Genomic DNA, 26,856 nt, shown 5'->3' on the forward strand with positions numbered 1-26,856 from the left:
CTTCCCAGCCCCCCACACACACCTCCCCAGCCTGTCTCTCACCCATTGACTCCTCAGTCTACATTTTCACTGACTGCCTGTCTTGTATTCATACCAGCCCAGGCTCTGGCTTCTTCACTTTTCATTCCATCCAGGAAGAGCACACGCCAACTGCTGAAACTTCCTCAGCCTGACGAACGGTTTTTGAACCCCAAAGCTTGCTTAATAATTGTTTTCCAACTTTTTAAGTTTGTCTAATAAAAGTTATCAGATTCACCCAAAGAACCTTGTCTGCCAAAGTAGAAGAGAATCCTCCCTTTCCCTTTGTGCTCAGAGGCATATCTCATTCATTCCCCACCTGCCCTGGCTACTGTTCCCACTGTCCCAAGAGCAGGGGAAGCTTCAGAGCTGCTCCTGCCCACTCCAGCTGGGTTGTATTGGGGCTGGGCTCACTTAGGGCTGCAATAGCTGCAGCAGTTTCCTGCATCTGCACTTGTGCTTTCTTCTGAGGGTACAAGGCAGTGTGGGGGAACCTACCCTCTTTCCATGGCTGTTACCACTCTTCCCAGCTAAGCCTAGCTCCTGCGCAGCCTAGTTGGAGCAGGCAGGAGAAGGTCTGAAGCTTTACCCACCCCCAGGGCAGGTTGGAAAGTAGCAGTGCCTGGAGGAGGGGATGAAAGGAGAAGGGAAGGGAGGGGGCATGCCTCTGAGCACAGAGGGGAAGGGTAGGGATGCTTACCTGCTTTGGGAAATTGAAAAGTACCCAGAGACTCCCACAGTATGGTTTGCCCATACTAATGGGTTGCAGGGCAGGAGGCTGGGAGTGGAGGTTCTGCCACCTTTGCAGCACCCCCTTTTGCCCAATCCTGGATCTACCCCTGGCTGCCTCAGCTTCTAGTGAGAAATGGGGCATGGTGAAAATTCATAGGTATTTCCTATGAATAGCACATAATACATTTTATAAATAGTAAAGACTGGGTAATTCTACTTTGTACTACTAAACTCACAATTTCCATGCTTTTTATTGCTGTGCAACAAATGTCTTGCATAATAATTTCATATAATCCTCCTCTAGGGTGATGTGCAGAACATAGTGACTTCCTTTAACAATGGTATTATCAAATGTTCTTTTACTACAAAAAATGCCATGTCAACTGGCTTGAAAGCTGCCAGCACTTCTTACTTCATATTTCTGGCTGTTGGACCATCAGTATCTGGTGAGTGTCACCCTATCGCACAGGATCCAAAAGAAATAATAATTGGGGAGGGGAACATATGCCCTTTTTTATTTTTACCTTTTGACCAAGGCAGAGAAGTTTGAAATATCAGCAAGATAACTAGTGCATTTTTTGGTCTGGAAAGAGATGTTGGTGATACAGTAATAAATTGAAGTTGTACCTGAAGTTTACATTATTGTAGTGGAATAACTTCTCCAAATATTTAACTTTTAACATTATTATATGCTTTCTGGTATCACCTAGAGGCAACAACCAAAGCCAGAGCCTCATGGTACTAGGCTCTGTACAACTACATAACAGGAGATGGCCCTTTTCCCTCAAGATATGACAATTAAGACAAAAGGTGGGAGAGAAAATAGAAGTAAATTTGAACTTAAGTAGGAGAACATGTCTCCCATTTCCATGCCCTAGTCACTAGTGAATCTGTAATTCCAAATATTAAAATGCCCCTTTTGAGACCAGACACAGCTGGAAATAAAAAATCTCAGTGCCTGTTGCTGTTGGAGGGGATAACCTGGCATCAGGACAGGAAAAAAAGGGGGAGGGGTCAAATTATCTTTTGTTTGCCTCATGGCTGCTCTTAAGACAGTCTTGTTAAACATTTTTGTGGGGATTGGGACAGGATCACTCCTGTCTCGAAACTTTGTCAAAAAGAATCGAGATGTCTTGTTGGTGAGCCAGACTTTTACAGCTGAATCAGCAAACAAGGACCCTTAAGTTTTCATAGGCCACTTAAAGAAGTTATTGATCATGCTGTAACTTTAAGTGCTTTGCACAAAGCACTTAAAATTACAGCATCATCAAAAATAAACAGGCATTTGTTGTTTGCTGAGAATTCAAAGCCTTCATGCACTGGCTGGGGTGAGGAGGCTGGGGTCACTGTAACCTGTTGTGGAAGCCTGGCAGCTGGGCAAGTTGGTGTCTCTGGGCTAGTTCCTGTGCCTGCCTGGGGACACAGGGGCAGGGATTCCCCCATGGGGTTGGGGGGTGCTCTCAGGAGGTGGACCCCCCAAGCAGTGCCATTGGGCACTGGGGACCTTCACCATGCGGTTTGGGTTGTCAGCCAAGGCCCCTCCACCCCCGATTGCTGCACTCTCCCCCTTCTTCCCTGGCTGTCCAGGGAGGAAGCTCTCTGCCTTCTCCCTGTGGCAGACCAGGGGCATGACACCTAAGCCTCATAGGGAACTATGTACAAGTTCCCTAAGGCAGAGGTTTTCAATGGGGGGTATGCGTACCCCTGGGGGTAGTTGGGAAGGCCTCGGGGTACTTGGCAGCGGGTGCTGCTGCACCACCGTCACTTCTGCCGACACTTCTGCCACCACCATGCTACCAGCACTTTCACCACCAGTGTGCTCCTGGCACACTCACCGATTGGCCACTGGGGGACCCAGCACCACCAGCACTGCTTGTTGACAAGCTGCTGAGGGACTCCTTCTTTCTCAACCAGCCGCCAGGGGTACGCTGACCCAAAAAGGTTGAAAACCCCTGCCCTAAGGCTCTCTAATTTACAGCACTTTCATTTATTACCTGATTTAACTTGGGTTACGTTTTTGCATAATTGACCATTTTAAAAGCACTCAGCAACTGTGTATGTGTGTTATGACATGGCTATAGAGCACTTGTAGGAGCTAAGTCATGGAAAAAAGTGTCACTTCTGTCTGCCCCCATAGTGCCTTATTAGACCAATTGTATTGATGTTAAAGGGGATATTCTGGTTAAATCCCAACAGATGGGAATACCGTTTTAGAGTCTGATCCTGCAAAGTCCTCAGTGCACTGGACTAGTGTAATTTGCAGGGGATCAACACTTTTTGAAACTTACCATTTGTTTGGAAGCATAAATGTGGATGTATGAGCCCAGCTTCAGGTTTGCAAGTTTGCAAATGTTGTGTGTGCAAAGAATGGATTAAATATTTAACCATGCTCACAGCATGGACTACCTATTCTTCGTGTTCCCAAGATAGGGATATCAAGTTTCTGGGGTAAACCTATAGATATTAAACAGATTTGGGGATCTCCTAAAATTCCATGGACAAATAGAATTTGAATATCTTTTGATTCCTTGTAGGACAGATACGGAAGCATTCAAAGATACCTTTTATCACAGATGAGAAAGTGAATATTTCAAGCTATATGGCAGTAGGTGGCACCAGTTCTACACCTTCCATTATTAAGGCTCATGGTAAGAGTTTTCTTTAAGTATTTACCTTCTTTTATAACGGGGAAATATATGTTCTTGTTTAGACGAACTGGCATATACTTTCCTGTGGTAGAAGGGAGTACCCAGTCCTGAAGATCTGTTTGAAACTAATACAGGACTGAATTTTGCCTATCCTGGGTGGATATTTGACATTTAAGAGGAAAAATAAGAAATTTTTGGTGGTAATTTGATATCTTAAAATGACGGGCGTTCCCATGCATTTATTTGTTATGCCAGTATTCCAGACATATCTTTCAGTTCATAATTGTTTTCAACAGAATCCCAATTGTTTACAATTTGTCTCTCAAAAAAAATGTAACAGCTTTCCAAGTAAATGATACATTTCCTAGGAAGGGCACAGTACTGGGCATTAATCTGTAATTTTAAATTTGAACTCGGCCTTTTTTTATTATTATCATACATCAAGCCTTAATAGTTTTACAGATTTTGTTACCAACTTTTTCTTCTACTTGTGGAGTAACAAAGATAGAAACATGTCAATCAGAGACTCATTCTGTAATGTTATCCCGTAGAAATCATCGCTACGTGTCTCTACTTTGGGAATGAAAATTCAAGGTGACAAAAAACAAGATTCTGGATTCCCTAGCAGCAATCAAAAACAGCTGCCTATCTGTTATCTACCTTAAAAAAGAAAGAAAAATGCTATCGCAGTACCTTTATTAATTATGACACTAAACGAAGAATCCCATAGGACTCAAATCTGGGAGGGACTGATTTGTCTGACATCTGTCCACCAGAGTACCTACATAGGTATTTAACTTTAAGCTCATGAGTGTAATTATTCATGTGCTCAATGTTTAAGTGCCTATATCAGTTTGTTGCTGAGTGTGTGCTCTGACACTCAGCGATTTGCAGGATCCAGCTTAAAGAGCAATATTACTGTAGTATCACCAATCTGGGTTTTATCATTACTTAGTACTGCCCAAAGTACTTGAATTTTTTTCAATTGAGGTTGGTTTAGAGTTAACTTGGTCAGCTTTTTTTTCTTTGTAAGGGGCTCTCATGTTGATAGCCTGGATGACTACAGGAGGTATGGGAATGCTATTTGCTAGGAATGTGAAAAAAGCCTCTCGCAGTCTTCTCCTTGGCAAAGCTGTCTGGTTTCAGGTATGTAAATAAATGTAACAAAAAGTAGTAACAGCTATAACAGTACAATAATGAGAAAATTGAATGATAAAGTGGGCAAACAATTATAAGAAGAACCCAGATAAGGTTTTTGCTGGGGAAGGATAAACTCTTTTAAACACCATTGTTGCATGCAAAAACACAAGTCAGATCACTTATTAGAAAATGTGACCTGATCTTTCACATTCAGCAGATTTCTATGACTAAAGAAATTGCTAAAAAATATCTGGGACAGTGGCACCTGAAACAGCAGAATCATTTACTATACCAAAAAGATACTTGGGTATGTGTCACTTGACATACCCAAATGGTAGTTATATGGCACACAGCTGCCATTTTTGTTATTTGCACATGGTTAGCTATCTTATTTCGCATTCAGTGCAGATACTCAACTGTCCACACCGCCAGTCAGCATACTCAGTAGGTATTGGCTCCATATGCACATACCTAGGCAAGTATATATCCCAAAATTGTAGCTGTAGGACAGAAAAAAACATGACTAGCAGCTCCTAAACCCTAGGGAAGAAAGGCAGCCTTCTCATATTTTGGTGAAAAATCTAGTGGTCCTGGTACTCATCCAGAAAGCAAGGGACTTTTTTTAAGCTCTCTTCACCCAGAGGGAGTTTGAACCAGTATTGTTGCTGCTTCCTAGCACTGTGTTCCAACCACCAGGCCACAGGTAGGACACTATATATTTCCCAGCTTGAAGCTGGCCTCCTACATAGCCAAATGAAGGAGTGGGTCGTATGAAAGGGAAGAAGCTAGTGGGTCTGAGATGGCTGCAACTCCAGAAGGGAGGGAGCCCTGGTTCTATGGTGGACTCTTGCTCCCAGTGCAGCAAAACTTCCCCACTGCTCTTTACTGATTTTATCAAATGACTCTTAAATGCAAAGGGCAGCAGCTCAGTTATAAGCATTACCTAATCATCCTTCATGGTCCCTGATATACTGAGCCACACTGTTAGTGTTACATAGTCCTACCAGCAGATGGAGGCAGGGCATAAATAAAATGAATGAGGAGGCCTGTGTCAACTAAACATTTCTTTCCTTCCTGTTTCCAAGCAGCTAGGAATCACTTTCTTGCCAGCTGACTTGCTGTGAGCCCTTGGTGCCTAAAGTTGAATAACTTAAGACAAATCCTCAGCTGGTATAAAATGTCATAGCTTCACTGCTGATCTGCCTCTTTCTCATTGACATTATTTTTCAAAATTAATTTTTTGAAACCCTGTTGATTTGGGTATGTTAGCCTTAGTTTTTAATATAACATACTCTATGTTGTAGTGTTATTTGCAGTTTTCCATTTGCGTTTATTGCAAGTTTGTGTGCAGAATAACCTGACATATTGTGCATCTGTTAATCCTTCTTTAGAATAAAAAAGAAAAACCTCTCTGATGTTTTGCTGAAGAGGTTAACTTGGTTAGTAAACACTATCTAAAAACTGCCTGCCATTAAACATATAAATATTAAAACTACCAAAGAAACTTTAAATGTGTGATATGATGCTACATGAATAAAAGGAATAGTAAGAGGCAAATGAATGATAATATACTTTACCTGCTTTGGGGTAACCCCAGCACACTTGTTTTTAACAGCCCATATTAAAATCAACAGGTTTCCATTTTTTTTCCCAAAGTGTGAATTTCTTTAGTAATGTAAACAAATGTACTTTAACTCTTGCTGTTGCAAATGAAAATGTTAATGCATACAAAGTGTGAGTTTAATACCTAGTATTTTATCTTTTTGCTTAGGTTCATTGGTGTCTGATGGTGTTAACTGTAACAGAAACAATAACTGCTTTCATACTAGCCTTTGTAGCAGCAATGGGATGGAGTAGTGTAAGTTAGTCCCTTTTTCCCTACAAATTCTCCTGGTGAGTGCATGGAGTAGCTTCATTAACTTCAGTGGAGTTATTTATTTACTTTGGTATAACTGAAATATATTGTATATCCAAACAGTGAAGAATTGTCTTTTAAAACAACAATTGAGAAAGTGAATCAGGAAAATCAATGTTCTATGCTGTTGTCTCCCCCAGGGTGCAGGAGCCCATGCCATCATTGGATGCATTGTCATGATTCTTTCTTTCTTTCAACCAGTGATAGCTTTTTTACGGCCTTCTCTTCAAAATAAAAGGTCAGTAAATTGACAAAAAAGACTCTCTTAAATCTGGGGCATGCTATAACAAGACTTATGAGGTTATATATTGTGTATCTTGCAGGCCGAAGCACATATCATGTATAGGTTTTTTTAAAGGCAAATCTAAGTTAGGTGATACTGGTTGGAATAAATGAGTGAATCCAAGAAATAGTTTCTGGAATATGCACAGCCCTCTTTTTGTGACAAAATAGAAATAATAGTAGTTAGCATGGACTTCCTGCCAGTCTTACAGATGATCTATGAAAAAAATCAGCTTTGTTTCTCTTGTTGCTGCTTAATCAAGGAGTTAAAGACATTTAAGGGTTTGGAGGCTTTCTGCTTCTCTGTTTTGTCTATGCTGGAATGTAAAGCTTTTTTTTTTAACATTTCATTGATGTGTGCTTGCTAAGCAACTGTAAGGGAAAGGAACTGTCTATAGAACCTCAGTAATTAAACTATTCCTGAGAAAATGTACTTATCAAAAAGATACAACAACCCAATTGTTTCCATAAGCCTCTTGGAAGTCTTCCATCAAAATTTGGGAAGATTGGACATGATTTAACAGATTATTAAAAAACGAATATTCTTAAAAGATAAATGGGGGTGGGGGAGTAAAGGAAACAAGATCAGTTAAAAAAAAAAAAATGTCCTCTGCTTCCCTTTTGCTCTTTGAACATGAACATAAGTGTCACCATCCTTCTGTGGTAGTGAGAGGTAACTTGCTTCCTCCTGTATCCTCAGCCAGCTTCTTTGTCCAGTAAGCATAGGAGGCTGCTGCTGTGGTTCATCTCCCATTCCCTCTCCTGCTCAACCCCATTCATTTTCACTTTGCTTGCCTATATCACATGAACCTCCCTGTCCCTTCAGTGCTGTGAGGCTGACTCTTGTCCTCCCTCATGGCCAATGAGGGCTATTTTTTCATAACCCTGATAGCTCAGACTACTGTCCTGGCAGTCTCTGACTGGTGTAAGTGAAGTAAGTTGACAGGCTGGTGCATGTGCCTATGGCCTACCTCTGAGTAAATACAGTCTATGCAAAATTAAGTTAATGCATGACGGATGATTGTTTCTAGAAGTCATGGCAGTCATTTATATAAGATTTTGAAGCAGTGCTCAGAAGTGATAGCTGAAGGAGTCCTCAGTGGATCCTGCCTTCCCTTTGATAAAATGTGACACATTTTTCCTTAGGTCTAAGAATCCTGTAGCAACAAACTTCTAATTCATAAAAGGTTTCAGACATCTGAATATGTTGATTACCTCCTTATCATCCTTTCAAGCACAAGTTGGAATGCTGGCTCCAGTTCTTCATATCTTAGATTTACCTTTATGATAATTTTTCATCTCTATTCATTGAGTTGGGTCTTCTTCTTTAGTTTGCTCTTACTACAACATGTTTGTGTGACGGGCTGGCTGGCAGTGACCTGGCCCAGGGGTTTTGAAAGGGCAAGAGATGATTGGAAGACTTGGGATTCCCTTTCCTCACCAATCTGGTAATGATTTGGCCCAGGGGCTTTGAAGGGGTAAAAGATGATTGGAGGACTTTGGGATTCCCTTTCTGCACCAGTCAGGCCCCAGAGACTCACCCCCCCCCCATGTCCTGATTGGCCTTTGGGTCACCTGGAGGGGGATAAAAGGGGCAGCGTGGGCTGACTCAGGGGAGAGACTAGTGAGGGACAAGGAAGGAGCTTCACAGAGCTGGTAAGAGCTGAGCCAGTGGGGCAGGAGTAGTGCCCCAGAAGAGCCTGAAAGAGCAGGACCTGCAGGCAGCACTGGGACCCTCAGCAGTGTGGCGTGTGGCCGGCCGGAGAGGCTCCCCACTGGGCTCCAGGATCCCCTACGAGCGGCTGCACCCAGCAGGAGAGGCTCCGCCTGCTCCAGGAAGGATCTGAGCAGCGACCTGAGGGGTTCCCAGCTCTGCTTCCAGCTCCTCCAGTCAGAGGCCAGGCAGCTCAAGGTGAGGCCGGGGCTCTGGGAAGGTCAAGACCCCTAGCAGGCAGTGTTCCTGCCTACCATGTGGGAGATCTGGGTTCAAGTCCCAGCTGAGGTGACTTGTGGTGCGTAAGATAACAAGAAGCAAACAAATCTTGCAGTGGAAAGAGGCCATTGTGTTTTCCTCCCTTTCTCCCCCTCCAAGTACCAAAGCCCTATGTTTCCTTGTCATTTGACATTTTGCATTTTGTGCCCTTTGTATATTTCACCAACCCATATTGTTTGTTCTGCTCTTTGAGTTTTATATTTTGTTAACCCTGTTTTGTCAGTGATTGTAAGCGTCTAACCTTTGTTGAATCCTGCCCCCTTGGGGCGTTGTAGTGTCCACTATACCCTCTGATTTATGCCTTTTATGTTCCCAGTATTAAAAGGTATATGGTTATGTCCCCATTAGTGATCTGGCTCTGCTCTATAGGGGGAGGAGGGTCCCTACACTTCCCACAGCGCTTGTGCACCTGCTTTGATCCCTTCAATTGGAGAGCTGGGTACCTCTTGGAATACTGCCCGGGTTACATTTCTACTAAAGCTGTACAGATAACTGACTTTCTGATTTATCTGCTGAACTAAACATTTAATACATCAGTTCAGATTAACCACTTTTCCCATCAAAATATAAAACTGGAAAAAATGTTTAGTATGATACAAACTGAAACAGTTATTTTCGTTTCTGGTACCTATAGGAAAAGCCAACAAAATGAATGGTTAGAATCACAGAGCTGCAGTAGTGTTGGTAGTAGCAGAGCCAGTGCTTGACCTGTAAATACTCTAAAGCCTGTTGAGACCAAGAGCAGGAGAATAAGAATGTCTATGACTAGCATAATTGTTGGGATACCTTAGTAGGGAGGTGGGATATTTCTGTTCAGTTCCTACTTCAGTGAATGCTTGTTAGTACAAAACAAAACAACCTTATCAGTAAAGAGTGAAAGTGCCCCACCCAGAAAGAGCCTAGAGCTTTGTGGTTGGTGCCTTCTCCTGGGAAGGCATGTGATGTCGGTAGGGTTCTTGAGTGACAGGGTGAGAGAGAGGTTTGTTTACTGTAAGGAAGGAAAATATATCTTGCAAAAGTGACATCTTCTGTACAATGCAACAGCCATTCAGTAACTAACTGCAAACACACTTTTTTGAGGTGCATGAAAATTCCTCCTAGAGGTATAGACAGACATAATACCGTATTTACTTAAATATTAGGACATGTCTTTTTCCCTCCTCAGCACAGGGGGAAAGCTCCTGATGTTACATTCACATACAAGGAAGCCTCATTAAATACATTGTCTACCATTAAACTGCTGCCAAAAGCAATGTGTTTTCAGTTATGGAAACCAACTATGAAGTTGATTAAATGCAGACAACGCTGAGCATAACTATGAAGTACATGGCCCATATTGAGCAAACATACTGATGGGAACCTTTTTTGTTTTGGCCTTTTAAAAAAAAAAAAAGGGTGTTCCCTCTACAGGGAACTGGCACTGGCCCTGGGGGTATTGCAATACTAGGCCAGCACTGGGGGGCACACCTCCCCTTGGTGCCAAAAATGCTTGATCTTAGCCAAAATAGGTTAGTGTAGTCCATCTGAATATGATATATAGTAGTTCCTATTGTATGCAGCCCCCCCTCAGCGCCTACTCTTTTACAAGTCATAGTGAGCTACTATATTGAATGCATTTCATCTTCCTCTTCACTTCCATAGCCAAGCTGCACCTTTCTTTCCCATTTCCAATGATTCCTGTTTTTTCACCAGTCTTAAATGTCTGGTAAACATCACCAAATTGTGTCCCAAACAGTTTCCAGAATCCCTCTGTCACCCCCTCTCTCAGCCTCTCACATATGATTGGTGTGGCTTTGCTCTCCATGAGATGAAGCTGGGCAAGTTGTTCTGTGCCTCATCTGTGTATACATTTGTGGAGGATCCGAGGACTCATGACAAGAACACCCAGTTCCAGTCATGAATAGGGGTTTAATTAGCACGTGCATCTTTTGTCTGAAGTATATACACAGACTGAGCAGTGCTGAGCTGTGGAGTCACCATGGCTTGAAATTCTGTTGACTCTGCTGGAGCCCAGTCCATTGAACTATATGGTAAATCCTGAATCTGTTGGCTTTGGATTAATTTCATGCATATTTTGTATTATATATAAGTAGGTACAAAAGTGCTACTTAAAAATGTGTTTGTGGTGTACCTGTGCTAAAACTTACAGCAGTTTTAGAAAAGGTGAACTGTATCAGTTCTGCATGAACTAAGTAATATGCAAATTACAGGTATGTTTATTTCAAGGTCAGTGTTTTCAAATTTGTCCCACTTCTACATGCTCAGGGAGAGCAAGGTGCTTCAGGGGAAAGAATTTGGAGCGGGGGGGGCAGAGGGGAAGGGGCTTCAGGGGGAAGAAGCTGGGAGACAGAGAGCAAGGGGTCTACCCAACCCCCCAGATTTATTTTCCCTTCTGGAAAAGTGAGAGGGAGATAAATTCAAGGCAAAACTCCAATAGTTAGATTCTGTACTTGGAAGATTATAACAAATGTATACATTTTCCAAATATATAATCTACTTATTGGGGGATCAGCTTATATTCAAGAATATATAGTAATTGCACCATTTTAAAGGATGCCAATTCAAGGTGGTGTGGGGTAGTTATCATGTCTGTGTGATTCTGGGACTGATGTATAGGTATTAGGGCTGCGCAAAGCTTTGGTAGCCAATTCGATTCCGAGGAGATTTGGTCCAATTTGGCGGCCAAATCTCCAAATCCAGATTGAATTGGGAGACCCATTAATCTCTCTGAATCGAATCGGAAGCCTCTGAATTGATTCAGAGAAATTCGGAGATTCAGCCCTAGACTGCACAGGCAGGCAATAGGCAGTGCCAGCAGGAGCGGCTGGGGGAGCAGCCAGACGAGCCCTGGCTTCAGCCAGTAGCCCTGGGAGAAGCTGCAGCTCCTCCAGCTGCTCATCCAGAAATATGACAGAAATAAGTTTTGGTGCCAAATATTTTTGGATTTGGCTGAATCGAATTGGGACAGTCACGAATGCCGCGTGCCCCCGGAGGCTGTGGGGCACAGCGAGCTCTCACAGGCAGCAGCAGTGCTGTCAGTAGTGGGAGCGTGGTGGCGGCAAGTAGTGAGCTTCCTCAGGCAGCTGTGGCGCTGTCAGTGGCGGGAGGGTGGGGTGGTGAGTGCCCACCAGTGGTCAGCGACCACCCACAGATGCCACCGATAGCGTAGGTGGTGGCCAGTGGCAATTGGGGACCACCGGCAGATGCCACCAGCAGTGTCAGAGGGGGGGTGGTGAGTGGTGACCACCCACAGGCACCGCTGGCAGTGTCAGCTGTGCCTTTTTGCAGGGGGTGCACCGCCAAGCTCGGGGGGTGCATGTGCACCCATGTGCCCTCCGTACGCGTCGCCAATGGGGGCAGTGTTTCACATCACCAAATCAAATCACTGTCCCTCCGAATCCAAAGTGAATACTTTCTGCTTCACACAGGCCTAATAAGTATGCTGCAGGTATAGCAAAGCTGCTCCAACTACCTCTGCTTCATTTGGGATCAAAGTCATAGGTTCACGTATTTTAACAGTGAGATTGTGGCAGCCAATATATGCACCCAGATGGCAGCTCATCTACCTCTTTTAAAGCATCTAAAATCTGTATTTGTCCATTCCCTAGATGACATCTGTCTTTGCTGGCTTTCACTTGAAAAATTATCTACTGTAACCTATTAACCCTATAAACCAACACTAGTATTACTCTGATGTGTTTACTGTCTCTTAGGAGCTTTGGAAAATATTTTTGGTGTTTCAGGTATTGCACATTTTGAATGTTCATTTTTAAAGTAAAATTCCAGTGCATCATACAACTGTCATGTAAAAGAAAGACTATATTTAATGCACCATTTCTGTTGTACTACAGGAGATTTATTTTTAACTGGTTTCATGCTCTAAATGCTCTCATCATAAAGGTTCTGGCTGGTAAGTTGATGTTTTAATATTTTAAATGTGCTTATAACACTATGGTCTCTCCTTTGGTGCTTCCATAATAGTAACTAAAATGAATTTTAACGTTATTGAATTGAAGTTATCCTTTTTAATAGTATTCATCCTACTGATTAAATTGTCAGATGAGACAGGAAGCAGAATTAGGGTTTTACCTAAACTAATTATTTTGCAAAAAGTGTATGTGCTTTCTACAGAAAATTCTGACTTCATTTAAAAAAAACTTGAATACCCAACAGCTGGAATATCTGGTGTGTATACTGAAGTTAACACAGTTTCTGCTGTGTGTATCAGTTTATTGGTCTCATACCCCAACTTCCTTTTATTAGTCATGTTTCCCACTTGATTAGAACCGCTTGTGAATCAAGCAGCCCGGACATTCCAATAATGCACCAAGAGGAGAGGTCCTAGTGCTGCATTATGAAAATCGTAGTCTGATCTTGATATATAGAGCAGACGGGGGACTTGAGGAACCTAAATACAACTCTGGTGCCTCAGCATCCTGGATGCATTTCCAAACTGAACAATTTCCCTTGCTTCTTGCCTTGAATAGCTTACCAAAAACTTGGATATTTTTTATATAAAATAATAGTGGAAACATTTTGTTTTTCTTTACACAACAATTTTCCCAGAGCATCATTTTTCATACAGTTTCAGTTGGAATTCTTGGGTTCTTTCCCAGCTTTCCAACCAGTCTGGTGTGCTACTTTGAGCAGGTATTTTAGGGCACAGACAGAAGTGCAGCTGCTGGGTCTGACTCATGTTGATTCATAGAAATAGCCACGAGTTAGACCAATCCAACAGAAATTAGTTGCTGGATCAGGAGAGTGAAGAATCGGCTCCAATTTGGAGGCAATCCAGGGAGAAAAGCTTCATCTTCCTCTGACTCCACACCCCCCTCGCCCCCCAGCTCCATTACTATCTCTGGATGGTGGGAGAAGGAAGGAGGGAAGTTGTTCTGGGGTTTTCTCGGCCCTGCTGGATTGGGGGGAGGGGGGTAGATTGGAGCCCCCCCGCCAAGGTGAGGCACCTCCAATCTATTCCCCCCAAACTCCAGCAGAGCTGAGAGAACCCCAGAAAGGACTTCTCTCCCTCTGGTATAGAGACAGCAGCTGTAGCTCACTGTGCTACAGCTGGAGCTGACGAATTAAGTCATTCCACTTGGGAACAGCTTCATTTGAACCCTCATACAATGAAGGTTAATTTGGGTTAATTTGAACCCTCATACAATGAGAGTTAATTTGCGCTCTGTAGACCTGCTTTTCTTTTTGGGCACAGCTTTAGAGTGATTTCAAGGGGGCCAATGATGCAACAAATGTCACTTCTGTCTGCACCCTTAATTTCTCCATCCTTTAGGTTTTTTTCATGTGCAAAATGCTTAAAAGTAATGCTTGCTCTGTACTACTACCCAGGGACATCAGTGGAAAGACAATGAATGCTATAGCAAGCCCTTATTTTCATAAGTGTTTAAATATAATTAGTAAGTACAAAATACTATAGTTTTAATAATAATCAATAATCAGTGCACATTCTCTTGGCATGTAATATTCTTAGAATTCTCTATTTTATTTGCCTTTCAACTATTCTGTTATATACAGGTGATAATGTACTGATTAAACAAGCTTTTAAATGCATGCAAGAAAAGAAAAGTAAATGGTATATTAACAACTTAAACTTTTTTTGGAATCAGATTAGTGCTTTACTAAATATTGTATTGTATTAAATCATAGCCATATAACTGGGCCATTGTGATGTTTTTTAAATATGGGCCGAATAGAGATATAGCCATGATGATCCAAGAAATAGGTGAGAAGCAAGATTTGTTTATTAATAGCTTTTGCGATACCAGGAATTCTCAACCAGGGTGTTGTGGTACTATGCAGCATTAGCCTGGTTACTATGAAAATACCTACATATGGTTCACAAGATACCCATATGGCACGTCCCCACAAGCATGTACATGCAGTTTGTGGCATCTCAAAGCCATCTGAGGCACTGCAAACCGCTTGTGGCGCATATGCACTCATATACTGTCCTGCTAATTTGCCATGCAGCAGCTTTTTTGACATTGGGAGATCTCAGTGTCAAAAAAAACCACCACTAAAAATAGCAGTACAGTGCACATGGCTACAGCGTGCTCTGCCAGAAACTTGCTTGGTTTATTCCACAGAAAGAATATCATGTCTGGTAAATTTTGCAACCCCTTCACCTCTATACATATAGCCATTGTACTTTAGCTTGCCTGTCACCAACCTCACAGACCTATGTCTAACCTTGCTCATCTCTAACTGCTAACAATCCCCTGTGCTCCATTCCTGACACAACTGAAAAAGTGCTGCCCTGAAATGAGACAAAGTAGATCTCCCAAAGTACACATCAAGTTCTTTAGGACAAGGTAGGCAAAGAAATTTACTCCTTCCACCCCCTCCTTCCAAATTGTTTCATATTACCCACCCAGACCATTTCATAGATCCCTCAGAGCTCTGTTTCGCTAACCCGACTAATTCCTCTACAGTTCAGTGCAAGTGCACTTAGTACAGTGAATGCAGCTTGAAGTGCTTGCAGATAATTCAGATTGGTTGTTGTCAGTTCCTGAGAAAAAGGAGGCAGAGAGCTATGGTTGTATGAGTATATGTTTTAACTCTTCATTTCTTGCATTACAGAAATCTGGGGTTTTGTTTTGTTTTTTGTTTTGATTTGTTTTTTGCTGATCTTGACTTTCTGGAAAGGCATCTGGATACTTTAAGTATTCATTAACAAAGGGATTTCTTTGGTCATTGAATTCTTTGTAGGTTGCTCAAAGAGGAAGCTCTGTAACACCCATTCACCAATAGGTTGCATCACCACTGTTTCTCAATGGGATTTGCAAATCTAGTAATAACACTTAAAAACAAAATTTAAAATATCCACTAAAATGTTGGAGAGAATCCTAAATGTTCAATAATGGTCTTATGCCTAGTGTGTGCTTTGCCTTGTTTTATTTTTCTCTCCTTTAGTTGCTGCCATATTTTTGGGCCTACAGATGCTTGACAACTCTCCCAATCAGTGGATGATTGGAACTATGGGAGGATTTGTAGGATGGGAGGCATTAATATACATTATGTTTGAAGCCTTGCACAAACAAGGTAAAGGTTCAGTTTTCACATTGTGAAATTTTTGTTTCAATGAAGGAAAATAGGTAAAAACTGAAACTGATAATTTTCATGTTTATATTTTTCAGTTAAGTTTGAAGATTCACGTGGTGAGGTAATACTGATACCACACTTTACATAGTAATAAGATGCAAGTGATTTATTTTTCATGTCTTGAAATGTGTTTGGCATTATTTTGCGCTGCGTTCTTATGATCACATGAATTAAATAGGATTCTGCTGAGAGCTCTTGAGAAAAATGCAGATGGTGCACAAAGAGATTCACAAATTAAGACCAGAATGCACTAATTATGATCGCTTATTGCTGCATACCCAAATGATCTGGGAGAATTCTCCCAGGTTTGTTTTCCTGATAAAAAAAACTTACCTGGAGATACCTAAACAGACATTGGGATACTGAGCCCTTGAAGAGTGGAGAGCTTGCAGTGCTGATGTTGTAGAGCCAGGGGGTCCTTGTGCATATATCTTAGTGTGCTCTATAGGCTCCCTTTGCCTGCCTAGAGACATGTGCAAGCAGTGGACAGAGCAGCTCTCATTGGCTGACCCACAATGCTCAGGATCTGCCTGTGTCTCCCTGGAGCAGTAGAATCCAGCCTGAGGGGAGATGGGGACAGGAGCAACTGGGATGCTAGAGGACTGTACTCTGGCTTCTCTCAGAAAAGATTGTGTCCAGACATTCACTCTCCCAGAAGAAATTCTTGAACATCTGGACACTTGCAGTTTCTCGTGGGAGAGCAGCAACTGAATGCCTACACGCAGCCTTATTAGTCTGACCTCCTATAGAATTTAACTCTATAATAACTCTCATATTGCATCCATAGGTGCTTCTTAAGCATACGCTTTGAAAGACCTCTGGTCTTGATGTAAATGCTTCTGAAATCCACAACACTCCCTAATGTAAAATGTTCCAATTGCACTTTATTTCCGGTCTGAATGTGATTAATTTCACCTGCCAACCACTGTATCTTAGTGTACCTTGTTTGCTAAACTGAAGAGCTCCCTGCAGTAAGAGATTTTTCTCCTCACATATTACAGGGGTGTAGGTTGTAGCCGTGTTGGTCTAAGGGCATAGGCAGACAAGGTTCTTTGTGTGAATCTGATATCTTTTATTAGACCAACTTAAATAGTTGGAAAACAATTATTAAGCAAGCTTTCGGGTTCAAAAACCCTTCGTCAGGCTAAGGAAGTTTCAGCAGTTGGTGACTGCACACAGCAACTGCTGAAACTTCCTTAGCCTGACGAAGGGTTTTTGAACCCAAAAGCTTGCTTAATAATTGTTTTCCAACTATTTAAGTTGGTCTAATAAAAGAAATTAGATTCACACAAAGAACCTTGTCTGCCTATTTTCCTTACATAGGCATTCATAGACTGATTAGATTATCTCCTTGGGCCGAGTTTTCAAGATGTGGCATTTTTCTTGAATAATTGACAGTATTAAGTGTAGGGGACCCACTGTTTTACTGGAGGTGCTTTCTTTCAGGTGAGGCAAATTGATATGATCACAATATCCTCTGAAACTTTTACACAGATATGAAGACCAGAAACTTAGTAGCCTAATCAAATACTATTTTAGAAAATTACATTCTTATTACTTAGAATTGACAGGTATTTTCAACAAATATGCAGCTTCCACTAATTGTTCTTTCCTCAGCCATTTTCACAATGACTCTTTCCTAAGCTTCCTCTTGCACTGTCAAGTCTGTAGCATACTTATACCTGTTTTACTTGATCAAGTGATAAAATGGTGTTGTGGCTTCCAAGTGTCTTTGAATGCAACTAGGCTGTTTCTGAAACCAATGTTAAAATTAATTGTAATGGTTGAATAACCTTTTTTTTTTCTTTTCTAGATAAAAAGTGAAATTATTATATTTTTAACATTTGTGTGTGGAAACCTGGCATTCTTAGTAGCATTGCTTGTGGGAATTGCAGAATCCTAAAATTGACTGGATTTGTCTTGAAGCAATAATGATTACTTTTATCTTAAGACTACTACATAGTGAATACAAGTTTTTTCCAGCTTTAAATTTTTTAATGTAGAAACATTTTTATGTTTTGTAATTAATATATTAATCACTTTTTTGCAAACTGAGATAACATTTTGTCTATTAATGATTATTTGTGTGTGACATCTCCATCTAGTACTATGTAAATAGTAATGTGATATATAATAAGAAAGCAATATCTAAAAGTTGAAATTTGATATTTATTTTATCTGATGCTTCCATTTAATCCTTTGGATGTTCCTGTCTTTTAACAAGATAAGTTTCATTTGTATAAAAACAAAAGCAAGGATGTAGACATTTTTGTCATGTGACTAATTTAGGCCACCACTCTTCATTAAGAACCACATGGACAAATCTTTCTGTATCTTCCTGGAGTTCCACGTACTTCTGCTATAGTGATTTCACCGAGGCTCTATTTAGACTTTGTGTCTCTACCAGCATGATTCAATGTAAGATCAGAGCCTACTTCATATATTGAGATCAATCTAAGCTACAACTACAAAATACCAACTTGATTGCATTTTTATCCTCACGAAGTAGGCGAAAGGATGAGAAAATGCAGATGAGAGGACCAAAGACAAGTTACCTGTGCACCATCCCAAATCTGAACTTCAGTGCAACTGATCCCAAATTATAGAATACATGAACATTTTCATCAACATCTCTGACCAGAGATACAGAATTATGTTAATTTTTCTTTTTCTTTTCTGCTCTTCCACATTTTTGTCTTCCTCTCTCCTTTTCTCCCTTTTTCCATCTTTTTTCATCTTCACTTTGTTTAGGTTCTAGTATAAATAAGCCAGCAGTGCATCCTTGTTGCCAAGAAGACTAATGGCATACTGGGCTGCACTGGTAGGTGTGTTGCCAGTAGGTCAAGGGAAGTGATTATTCCCTTCTATGGAGCACTGGTGACACCATATCTGGAGTACTGTGTTCAGTTTTGGGCACCCCACTACAGAAAGGATGTGAACAAATTGGGGAGAGTCTAGCAGAGGGCAGCAAAAATGGTGAGGGGGCTAGAGCACATGACTTTTGAGGAGAGGCTGAGGGAACTGGGCTTATTTAGTCTAGAGGAGAGGAGACTGAAAGAGGACTTAATAGTAGTCTTCAACTAACTGAAGAGGGATTTGAAAGAGGATGGAGCTAGCCCAGGGGTTGTCAACTGGGGATACGTGTAGCCCCCCTTGGAGAGGCTGCAGGGGGGGCGCACTGGTGGGTGGTGAGCTTACACGCAGTAGCAGCCACCATCCACCACGCTGCGCCACCGCTACATGCTGCTTCCACCCTGGCCTGCTCCATGCCTGCCCGCTGCCACCCCCTCAGCTCCACATCCAGCTCCAAACACCCCCCATGTCCAGCCAAAGGCATACACTCCTTAAAAAAGGTTGAAAACCCCTGAGCTAGACTATTCTCAGTAGTGGCAGAGGACCAAACAAGGAGCAGTGGTCTCCAGTTGCAGCAAGGGAAGTTTAGGTTAGATATGAGGAAGAATTTTCTCACTAGGAGGGTAGTAAAACACTGGAACAGGTTACCCAGAGAGGTGGTGGAATCTCCATCCTTGGAGGTTTTCAAAACCCAGGTAGACAAAGCTTTGGCTGGGATGATCTAGTTGGGACTGGTCCTGTTTTGAGAAAGGGGTTGGACTAGATGAGCTCCTGAGGTTCTTTCCAACTCTAACTTTCTATGATTCTATGAAATCCATTTCTCTTCCATGGATCCATTTCCAGTGCCCTATTCTTAGGCCTTACAGCTACAAAAGTGGAAGCTTTTGTGGTTTTCTTACAAGTATTTGAATTAATGTCCCATGCTTTATCAAGCTGTAAGTATTATATTAGTACCCAGTGGGCGAATCTATATAAGAAGCTTAATGCTCAGTAGCCCAATAACACTGCACAGTAGTATGGTGGGCAAAGACCATGCTGATACGCTACTGCATAGTAGTATTAGGCTACTGAGCAGTAAGTGTCACTAAAAAAACATGCACCAGCACTGCATTTAGTTAGTACTTCATTAAGCAAGTACTAAACTAAATGTGCAGTAACTATCGTGCATTAACAAACGTATCGGCGCGCCCAGTGATTATGACACAAATTGTCCATGTCACCATCATCTGAACCTTTTAAAATACAAGTATAGAAATAAGGTAGCATACATTTAAGGATAGGCAGTGTGAACAATACAGCATTTGAGTTATGGCAAAATGTGGTAATTGAATGCGTTGTCTTGAGTTATTGCAGAAATCTCAATCTATGAATCTGTGGGCAGGGTTCACTTGCAGATCATCTTATGTTAACTAGCAAGTCATTTTGTAGTTAATCTACAGGTTGTTTTTAGTTTCTGAATCTAATTAAAAGATTCAATAAACATTTCCCTACTATTGTTTCTCCATATCATAATTGCTGTAGTTACCACAAGGATATTACATAGCCATGAATGAGAGGGAGGTGTCCATGAACAATCTCTCTTTCATAGTGTGGATCACATCATACTAATTTTGGAAGCCACAAATTAATGGATTGTTAGATGAATAGGTGGTATAAAATTTTCCATAAAGGGATATATACGTATGCCTCAGAGTCAGGGTGAGCTGGCCAGTGTAGTTATTAGAAGGGTCATTAAGGTTATTGAGTGGAGAGTTTACCAATGTATTCATGGCCCTATCTAAACCTCTTGGCAGAAATGCATGCAGGCCTTTCACAGTATAAGGATTGAACTAGCCATACATTTCTTTTGCAATAACAACTCCATCTTTGCTACCATCTTTTAGCTCTTTTTTAATAGGAGCACCCGTGTACATATGGCACAAGGGCTGCCAAAACTTCAGCCTTGTCATCCAGAACTGTTCTGGACTGTGTTAGTCGAGATTGTAGGATACTGCTGATCCAGCTGTTGCTATCACTATGGCAAGTCTACTGGTAGTAGGAACAGCAGCAAATTTGCAGGTTTGGGGCAGGGAAGGCTTGTTTAGACAGTGCCTTAAAGATTCCTAGTTAACAAAGGAACTCCAGATGAACTGACAATGACAAGAAATAATTGGGCAAATCAGCTCACTCAGCATGCCCGTGCCATTGGATAAAAGTACGTGCTAGACGAGGCAATTAAGCCAGGTACAGACATTATACTTCTACATGGATAAGTTTTCAGAAACTGGTCTATACCCATAATAGAACAGAAGTCCAACACACACAGACTAATTTAAAAATGGTGGAACCTGGTTTAAGATTCCTCCACCCCCTCACCAAGGGGCAAATGTGTGTTCTGTTCACTATCAGTCTAAACTACACTGCTTACAGAAAATCACATAACTTAGATTGATTCCACCTCATGATTTTTGAATGTCTGTACCTAGCCTCAAAAGTTTCCTCAGAATATATATGTTTAGAGCTAGTGCTAAAATAAATCAGACAAGTAACATGCGGGGGCAAGAATGCAGGAAGCAGGACTCAGTGATTGAGCCAGGCTGCTAGCAAAGGGGCAGAAATGTAGGTATGTTAGACCAGCCTCTATATAGTTTCACTGCTGTTTTCCATCCTTGTTCAGTATCTCTGTGCCTACTCATGTTAATACAGTAGCATCTAGTCTCTGCATCACTTTTCTCTCTCCCATTACAGAACAATCCTCTCTAAAGTAGTACCCTGTATCCACAACTACTCAGAAGAAATATGTATATAAAATGTTGTTTTACTTGAATAACTAGCATTTCTAATGTATGTAAACCTGTAACACCAGTTTACATAGATATCATCATGTAGCTATAGCATTGCTTCCTTCTGGGGGAGGAGTCAACGAGTAAGAGTTTCTAATTATCAGTCAAGTACATAGCTTCCAACACTGAGTCTACAAATAATGCTTGGAAAAAGGTAGAAGATTTTTTTGTTAGCTAGTTAATGTTGAATAATATTTCTGAAACTGTCTTGAGTTCACCGCCCCAGAGAAACACAGATCTGACCATAGATTCAAGCTTATTATAGGATTCTTTTGTGCCATCAGCCTTTATCATGTGTTTGCTGTGTTCAGCAGGACTTTCGCATCTCTCCTCACTGCCTCCTCTTCCATGTCCCCAGTGGAAGGATTTTCTTTGTCCAATTCAGGAGTTAGCAGCAGCTGACTGCCTCTTTCCTCTTCCACTAAATACCTACAGCTTGACTGTCTCTGCTTGCCTCTGCTGAGGATGACACCAGCACTGAGGTTCCTCCTGCTGTTCCTCCATCTCATCTGGCTAAAGAGTAGAGGTGGAGAGGGGTTATTACCTGTGGAATGTAACATTTCCAACCTATCCAGCATAGGTGATAATTGCAGCATTCCAGTGTGGTTAGCACAGCGGTGACACATAACTACAGTAGAAGCAGAGCAAAGCTTCATTTTCAGGGCTTGTTGAATCTGTCCTGTAAACTACATTTCACAGGCAACTGGTAGGCGAGGCACATGCGTGCCCCCCCCCCCCAAGATTGGTCCCCAACTCAGCACCGCTCAGGACAGGGCAGTTTTTTTGCTGCACAGGCTGGCAGCATGTTGGGGGGGGTGTCACTAAGCCACGGCACAGAAGTATAGGAGTGGATATGGGCCTTTTGGGCCACCCACAAATTGTACACCCTCCCCCCCCCCAGCCTCAGGAGGCACCAGTCACCCCTGCTATGTTTTAATTATGTTTCATATATTTTAAGCTTGGTCACTACAACTTCTGTTGAAAATCAGAATGGGGTAGATATCTGCTCCTCATTCTGCTCCTGTTAGTTGAATATGAAATAATTATTCAACACTTCTGCCCTTCTTCCCTGCTTCCTATTTTCCATTAGCCACATATAATTGATATCTATTACATCTTATTAAGGTACATTGTGCTTTGCAGACATAAAACATGGTTCTTGTCCCCAAAAACTTATGGTTCTCAGATGTAACATGAGTGACAGCAACAGAAAAAGATAAAGACTTAAGAAAGGACGTAGGTGATCACTTAAAGGCTTCTTGGGTCAGATAACTAATCAGGTATGTTAATTTAAATAATTTTAAATGTGAGAAGTATTCACAATAAGAACAGGAAAGTGCCAGGGAATATACTGTTTGGGGGCATGGTCTTATCTATTTAGTTCAGATAAATGTGGTATTCTCAAGAGCTGTTTCTCATCTGGTATAGGCCTGCATGCTTCCATAATTTCTGTAAGCCAATTTTCCTTGCATTCCTCCCTTCCATCTTAAATACTCCCTGTGTGCCACTGTTCAGCCCTGTGCTTTAGGGACTCCCTACGTATACCCCCACCAGCTCTGTCCTGCCACATCTGCTGTATGCCCTGTCATGCCATGGTCCTCCCTCCTGCCAACAACAGTGTATCTACTGGCTTCCTTCTCATGGCCATGGCTTTCCAGGCCCCCTTCTTTCCTCCGATATTTCCCCACCAGTGTTCTGATTTGCCACCCCTTTTTTTTTTCCCTCCTCCCATGTCGGTGTACTCCACCCCACCCCACCCCCCTCACATACCAGGGTCCACCATTCTACTTGTCGGGGTCTGTGTTCATTCCCTTCCCCATCCCTCCCTTACCACTCTGGGGGCTCTCCACACTACCTCTCCTGTCCGAGTCTCCCATTTCTCTTCACTCAGGGTGTGTCCCTTTTTCCTGTTTCAGGAGTTCTGTGGCTGCCCTTATTCACCCCTCATGTCTCCACCCTCTCACCACATTCAGATTGTCAGTGTCAGCATGCTAAACTTCATTGAGCCGAGACTGAAATATGGATGTTGTTATGCTGGAAAACATTAATGGAAGTTATTACAAGTGATTTAATGAATATCACTGAAACTATGGCTATGCTAAGTGGATAGTAGGGCCTCCATGTATCAGCCATTTTGCCCCTTTTGGTTTGGTGATTTTCTCCAAAAATCTTTGGGGATCTACTGATGCCTAGAATATTCCCTAGGATTAATCAGAATACTACATTATCAATGAAACATGCTGCATTGTAAACAGATATACAACTGGATTTCAAGTCACCTAATAGAAGCTTGTAGAATAGATTAATTAATCTGAATCCAAAAACCAGAGCTGGGCTGTAGTAATACCTTTATATGAAGAGCTTTGCATGAAACTGTGTTCTCCAAATTATGTAATCACATTGAACAACAACCCGACTTTTCATGCAATATTTGCTCCAAGCAAAATACATCAAATATCAACAAAGCACAGAGACAGACATGGATAAAAAGAAATAGGCTATCAGCCTAGCAAATTAAATGTACGTCTTTAGTTTCGTTAATTACAATCTAATGAAAGCTTTTGCTTTGACGTAGATATAGGAAAGGTGTTCTAATGTGAAGTAATTCTTTATTTTTTATGCTTACAAAGGGGACTCAAAACAATGGGTCCAGCTTGTCTCTTGAGTTATCCTCTTTCCCTCATGCAACTGTGGGTATGAATGCCAAGTGGTAGAAAATCCATACTTCCACTAAGGCATTCTTAGCCAGTCCCAGCTGGGTAACAGTCCCCAGGTGTTGTGAAAACAGACCCAGCCTATTCCAGGTCTCACTAAAATAAATGTGCTTCAAAGGTGTATGCATGGCTGATTTTGAGTAGGGACCTACTTAAATTACAGTTTCTCAATTTTCATGGAACTGTGAAAAATGGTGGTTTCCACAATCACTGGGAAAAACGGCATTTCCTGAGATTTTGCACGGAATCACCTCTTTCCACCTCCCCCCCACCCCCCAGCAAAAAAAAAATGCTTACTGGAATACAAAGAAAGCACCACAATCCCTGCAGCCATAGTGCTACTGAACTACTCAGAGGCTGAGCTAGTGATGTAGACACAGTGAGGGCACTATCAGGAAAGTGAAAGGGTTTTGGTGCCATCTTTTAAGAAGCCAGATGCTTCTTAAAGAAGCTACAGCAATGATGCAGTCTGAAGATGAGTTATTGGCCTCAGCACTGAAGGGGGCTCACCATGAAAAGACTGCAAAATCAACTCTGCAAAAAGAATCCATTCATCTTACCACGATTTAGATAGGTTCCTAATTATGATAGAAAATAGGTATTGTAGTTATTGTAGCCCACTAGTTATTGTATTGTGTTACATGAATGGAGGGATACCAGAAGATGGTAAAAGTTGAGCCAAATCCAAACTTTCCTAAAGTTTGTGGTATTTGTCTCCATTATTACACATCCTCTTCATTGCTATACTTGATGCATTAAAAACAAATATTGTTACTAACAACCTATTAGTTAGACCATATCTTGTCTATAATATCATTGAGTATGGGAAGGATGTTACTGCCCAGTACAGCAGGCACTATGGGACTCTAGATTATAGCAAGTCAAAAGAATCTGCTATGCAGCTAAATTGTTGTGATTTATTAATTTGTTTCTTGTAGCACTCCCAGGCTGTTCAGTGTTTTAAAACTGAGAGAAAGGTACAGTCCCTGTCCTGGAGAACTCAACATCTACAAAGCAATTTGAGAAGAGAAGTTCTCAAACTAACCTGAACTCTTAAAAATTAGGCTTACAAAGGTATTGTTTGCTTTGATAAATCATCTTTTTATCATACTTCCCTGATCACATTCCCTGCTGTTTTAACACTCTCTTAAATCTCCTGCCATAAGTTGCCATATTATGAGTGGTTGTTATTAAGTTATATGTAATGGTGTATACCCAAAACAGAGGCCCCATTCTTGGTGACTATTTACAAAACCAAAGGTAGATATGGCACCTGCTCCACAGAGCTTGCAATTTAGAAAGGTAAATGCTAATTTTGATTTATTTGTATCCAAGTATTAAAATAAAAGTTGTGAAAATATACCTATCCATATTTCTCAATGACATTCATGTTAATGGCTTTCTTAATGAAATTCCACCAACTTTAGAGTACTCATTTTGACAGGAAGCTGGTTGCATATCTACAGAGATTCCATTCCTTTTATTGCTATAGGAAGCCTGCCCTCTGCCTTTTCCAAAAAATAATCTGACACATGTCTTTTTTGCACCATACTGGAAAGGTACCACATTCAGACTATTTCAGACCAAGAGTTAGAAGAACATCCAGTCTAAGGGCTCTCAATTGAGGATCTAAGGAGTTGTTTACACTTCATCAGACTTCCAAGTGTAGCATTTTCAGCAGATTTTTAGTAGGCAAAAGAGAAAGATGCCTTAAAGGAGGAAAAGATCATAGTCTCGGTCCATGGAGAGGTGCTGTAGGAAAACGTGAAAACATGTGGGTCCAAGCTGGCATTGGCAGGGTGGAGTACGATGAGTTGAATATCTAGTTATATTTGAATATGTAGTGAAGAACAGGGCTGTGGACGACCTGAGTGTGGGCACATCAACACATGCTATAAATACACTGTAAATTTACTGTGCAGTAGGGCTGTGTGCAAAGCTTCAGGTGCTGATTTGATTTGGAGGAGATTCAGCCCGATTTGGTGGCCCCAAATCCGAATCTAATCAGGGGATCAGTAAAAAGGTCTGAATCAATTTGAAGCGCTCTGAATCTTCAGAAAAGATTCGGAGAGCTTTGATTCGGGCAATCTCCACCTGCTGCAGCAGGGAGCTTGAGCCGGTCTCAGAGCTGGTAAATGGGGGCAGAGGAGGGCAGGCAGGAGGAGGGGGGAGGGGACCATGGAGGGACCCCGGCCAGGCCCCAGCCCCTGCCCACTCCCCCAGTCCCCCCATGGCTGCCCTGCCCACCCTAGCTCCCGGTGCTTTAAAGAAAATCCCCCACTTACTGGGTGGGAGGGGCATGCCTGCTGCCCCACACTGCATGGGGGGCTCTGACACAAGCCCCCTGACCCCTCTCCCTACTGTCCCAGCCCCCACCATAGCTGCTTCGCCTGCCCCAGCTCCAGCTCCTTAAGAAAATAACCCAAACAAACCCCCAGGACTCACCAGCTCCTGCAGTGACCTCAGGGCTTCAGAGGACTTGTGCAGAGCCCCCACGTGGTGCAAGGCAGTGGGGATCACCCCCCACTGGGCACGATCTGGTGAGTCTGGGGTTTGGGGTTTTTTTCCTTAAAGGGCTGGAGCTGGGGTGGGTGGGGCTGCCATGTGGGGGCTGGGACTG

The 26,856-nt window shown here is 42.0% G+C and overlaps 1 protein-coding gene across 1 annotated transcript in view; it reads left to right on the top strand.

The window, feature by feature from the left end:
- LOC109286873 (putative ferric-chelate reductase 1) overlaps positions 1-26,856 on the top strand; it is a 61,063-nt gene that overhangs the window by 18,744 nt on the left and 15,463 nt on the right. The window contains 8 exon segments of the mRNA XM_019501675.1: positions 1,055-1,196; positions 3,285-3,398; positions 4,432-4,544; positions 6,310-6,396; positions 6,594-6,691; positions 12,580-12,638; positions 15,659-15,787; positions 15,883-15,908. Coding sequence (XP_019357220.1) covers positions 1,055-1,196; positions 3,285-3,398; positions 4,432-4,544; positions 6,310-6,396; positions 6,594-6,691; positions 12,580-12,638; positions 15,659-15,787; positions 15,883-15,908 — 768 coding nt within the window.

This window comes from Gavialis gangeticus, unplaced genomic scaffold, assembly GCF_001723915.1.
Source record: "Gavialis gangeticus isolate Ggan-Ray unplaced genomic scaffold, GavGan_comp1, whole genome shotgun sequence".
NCBI classification, from domain to species: Eukaryota; Metazoa; Chordata; order Crocodylia; family Gavialidae; genus Gavialis; species Gavialis gangeticus.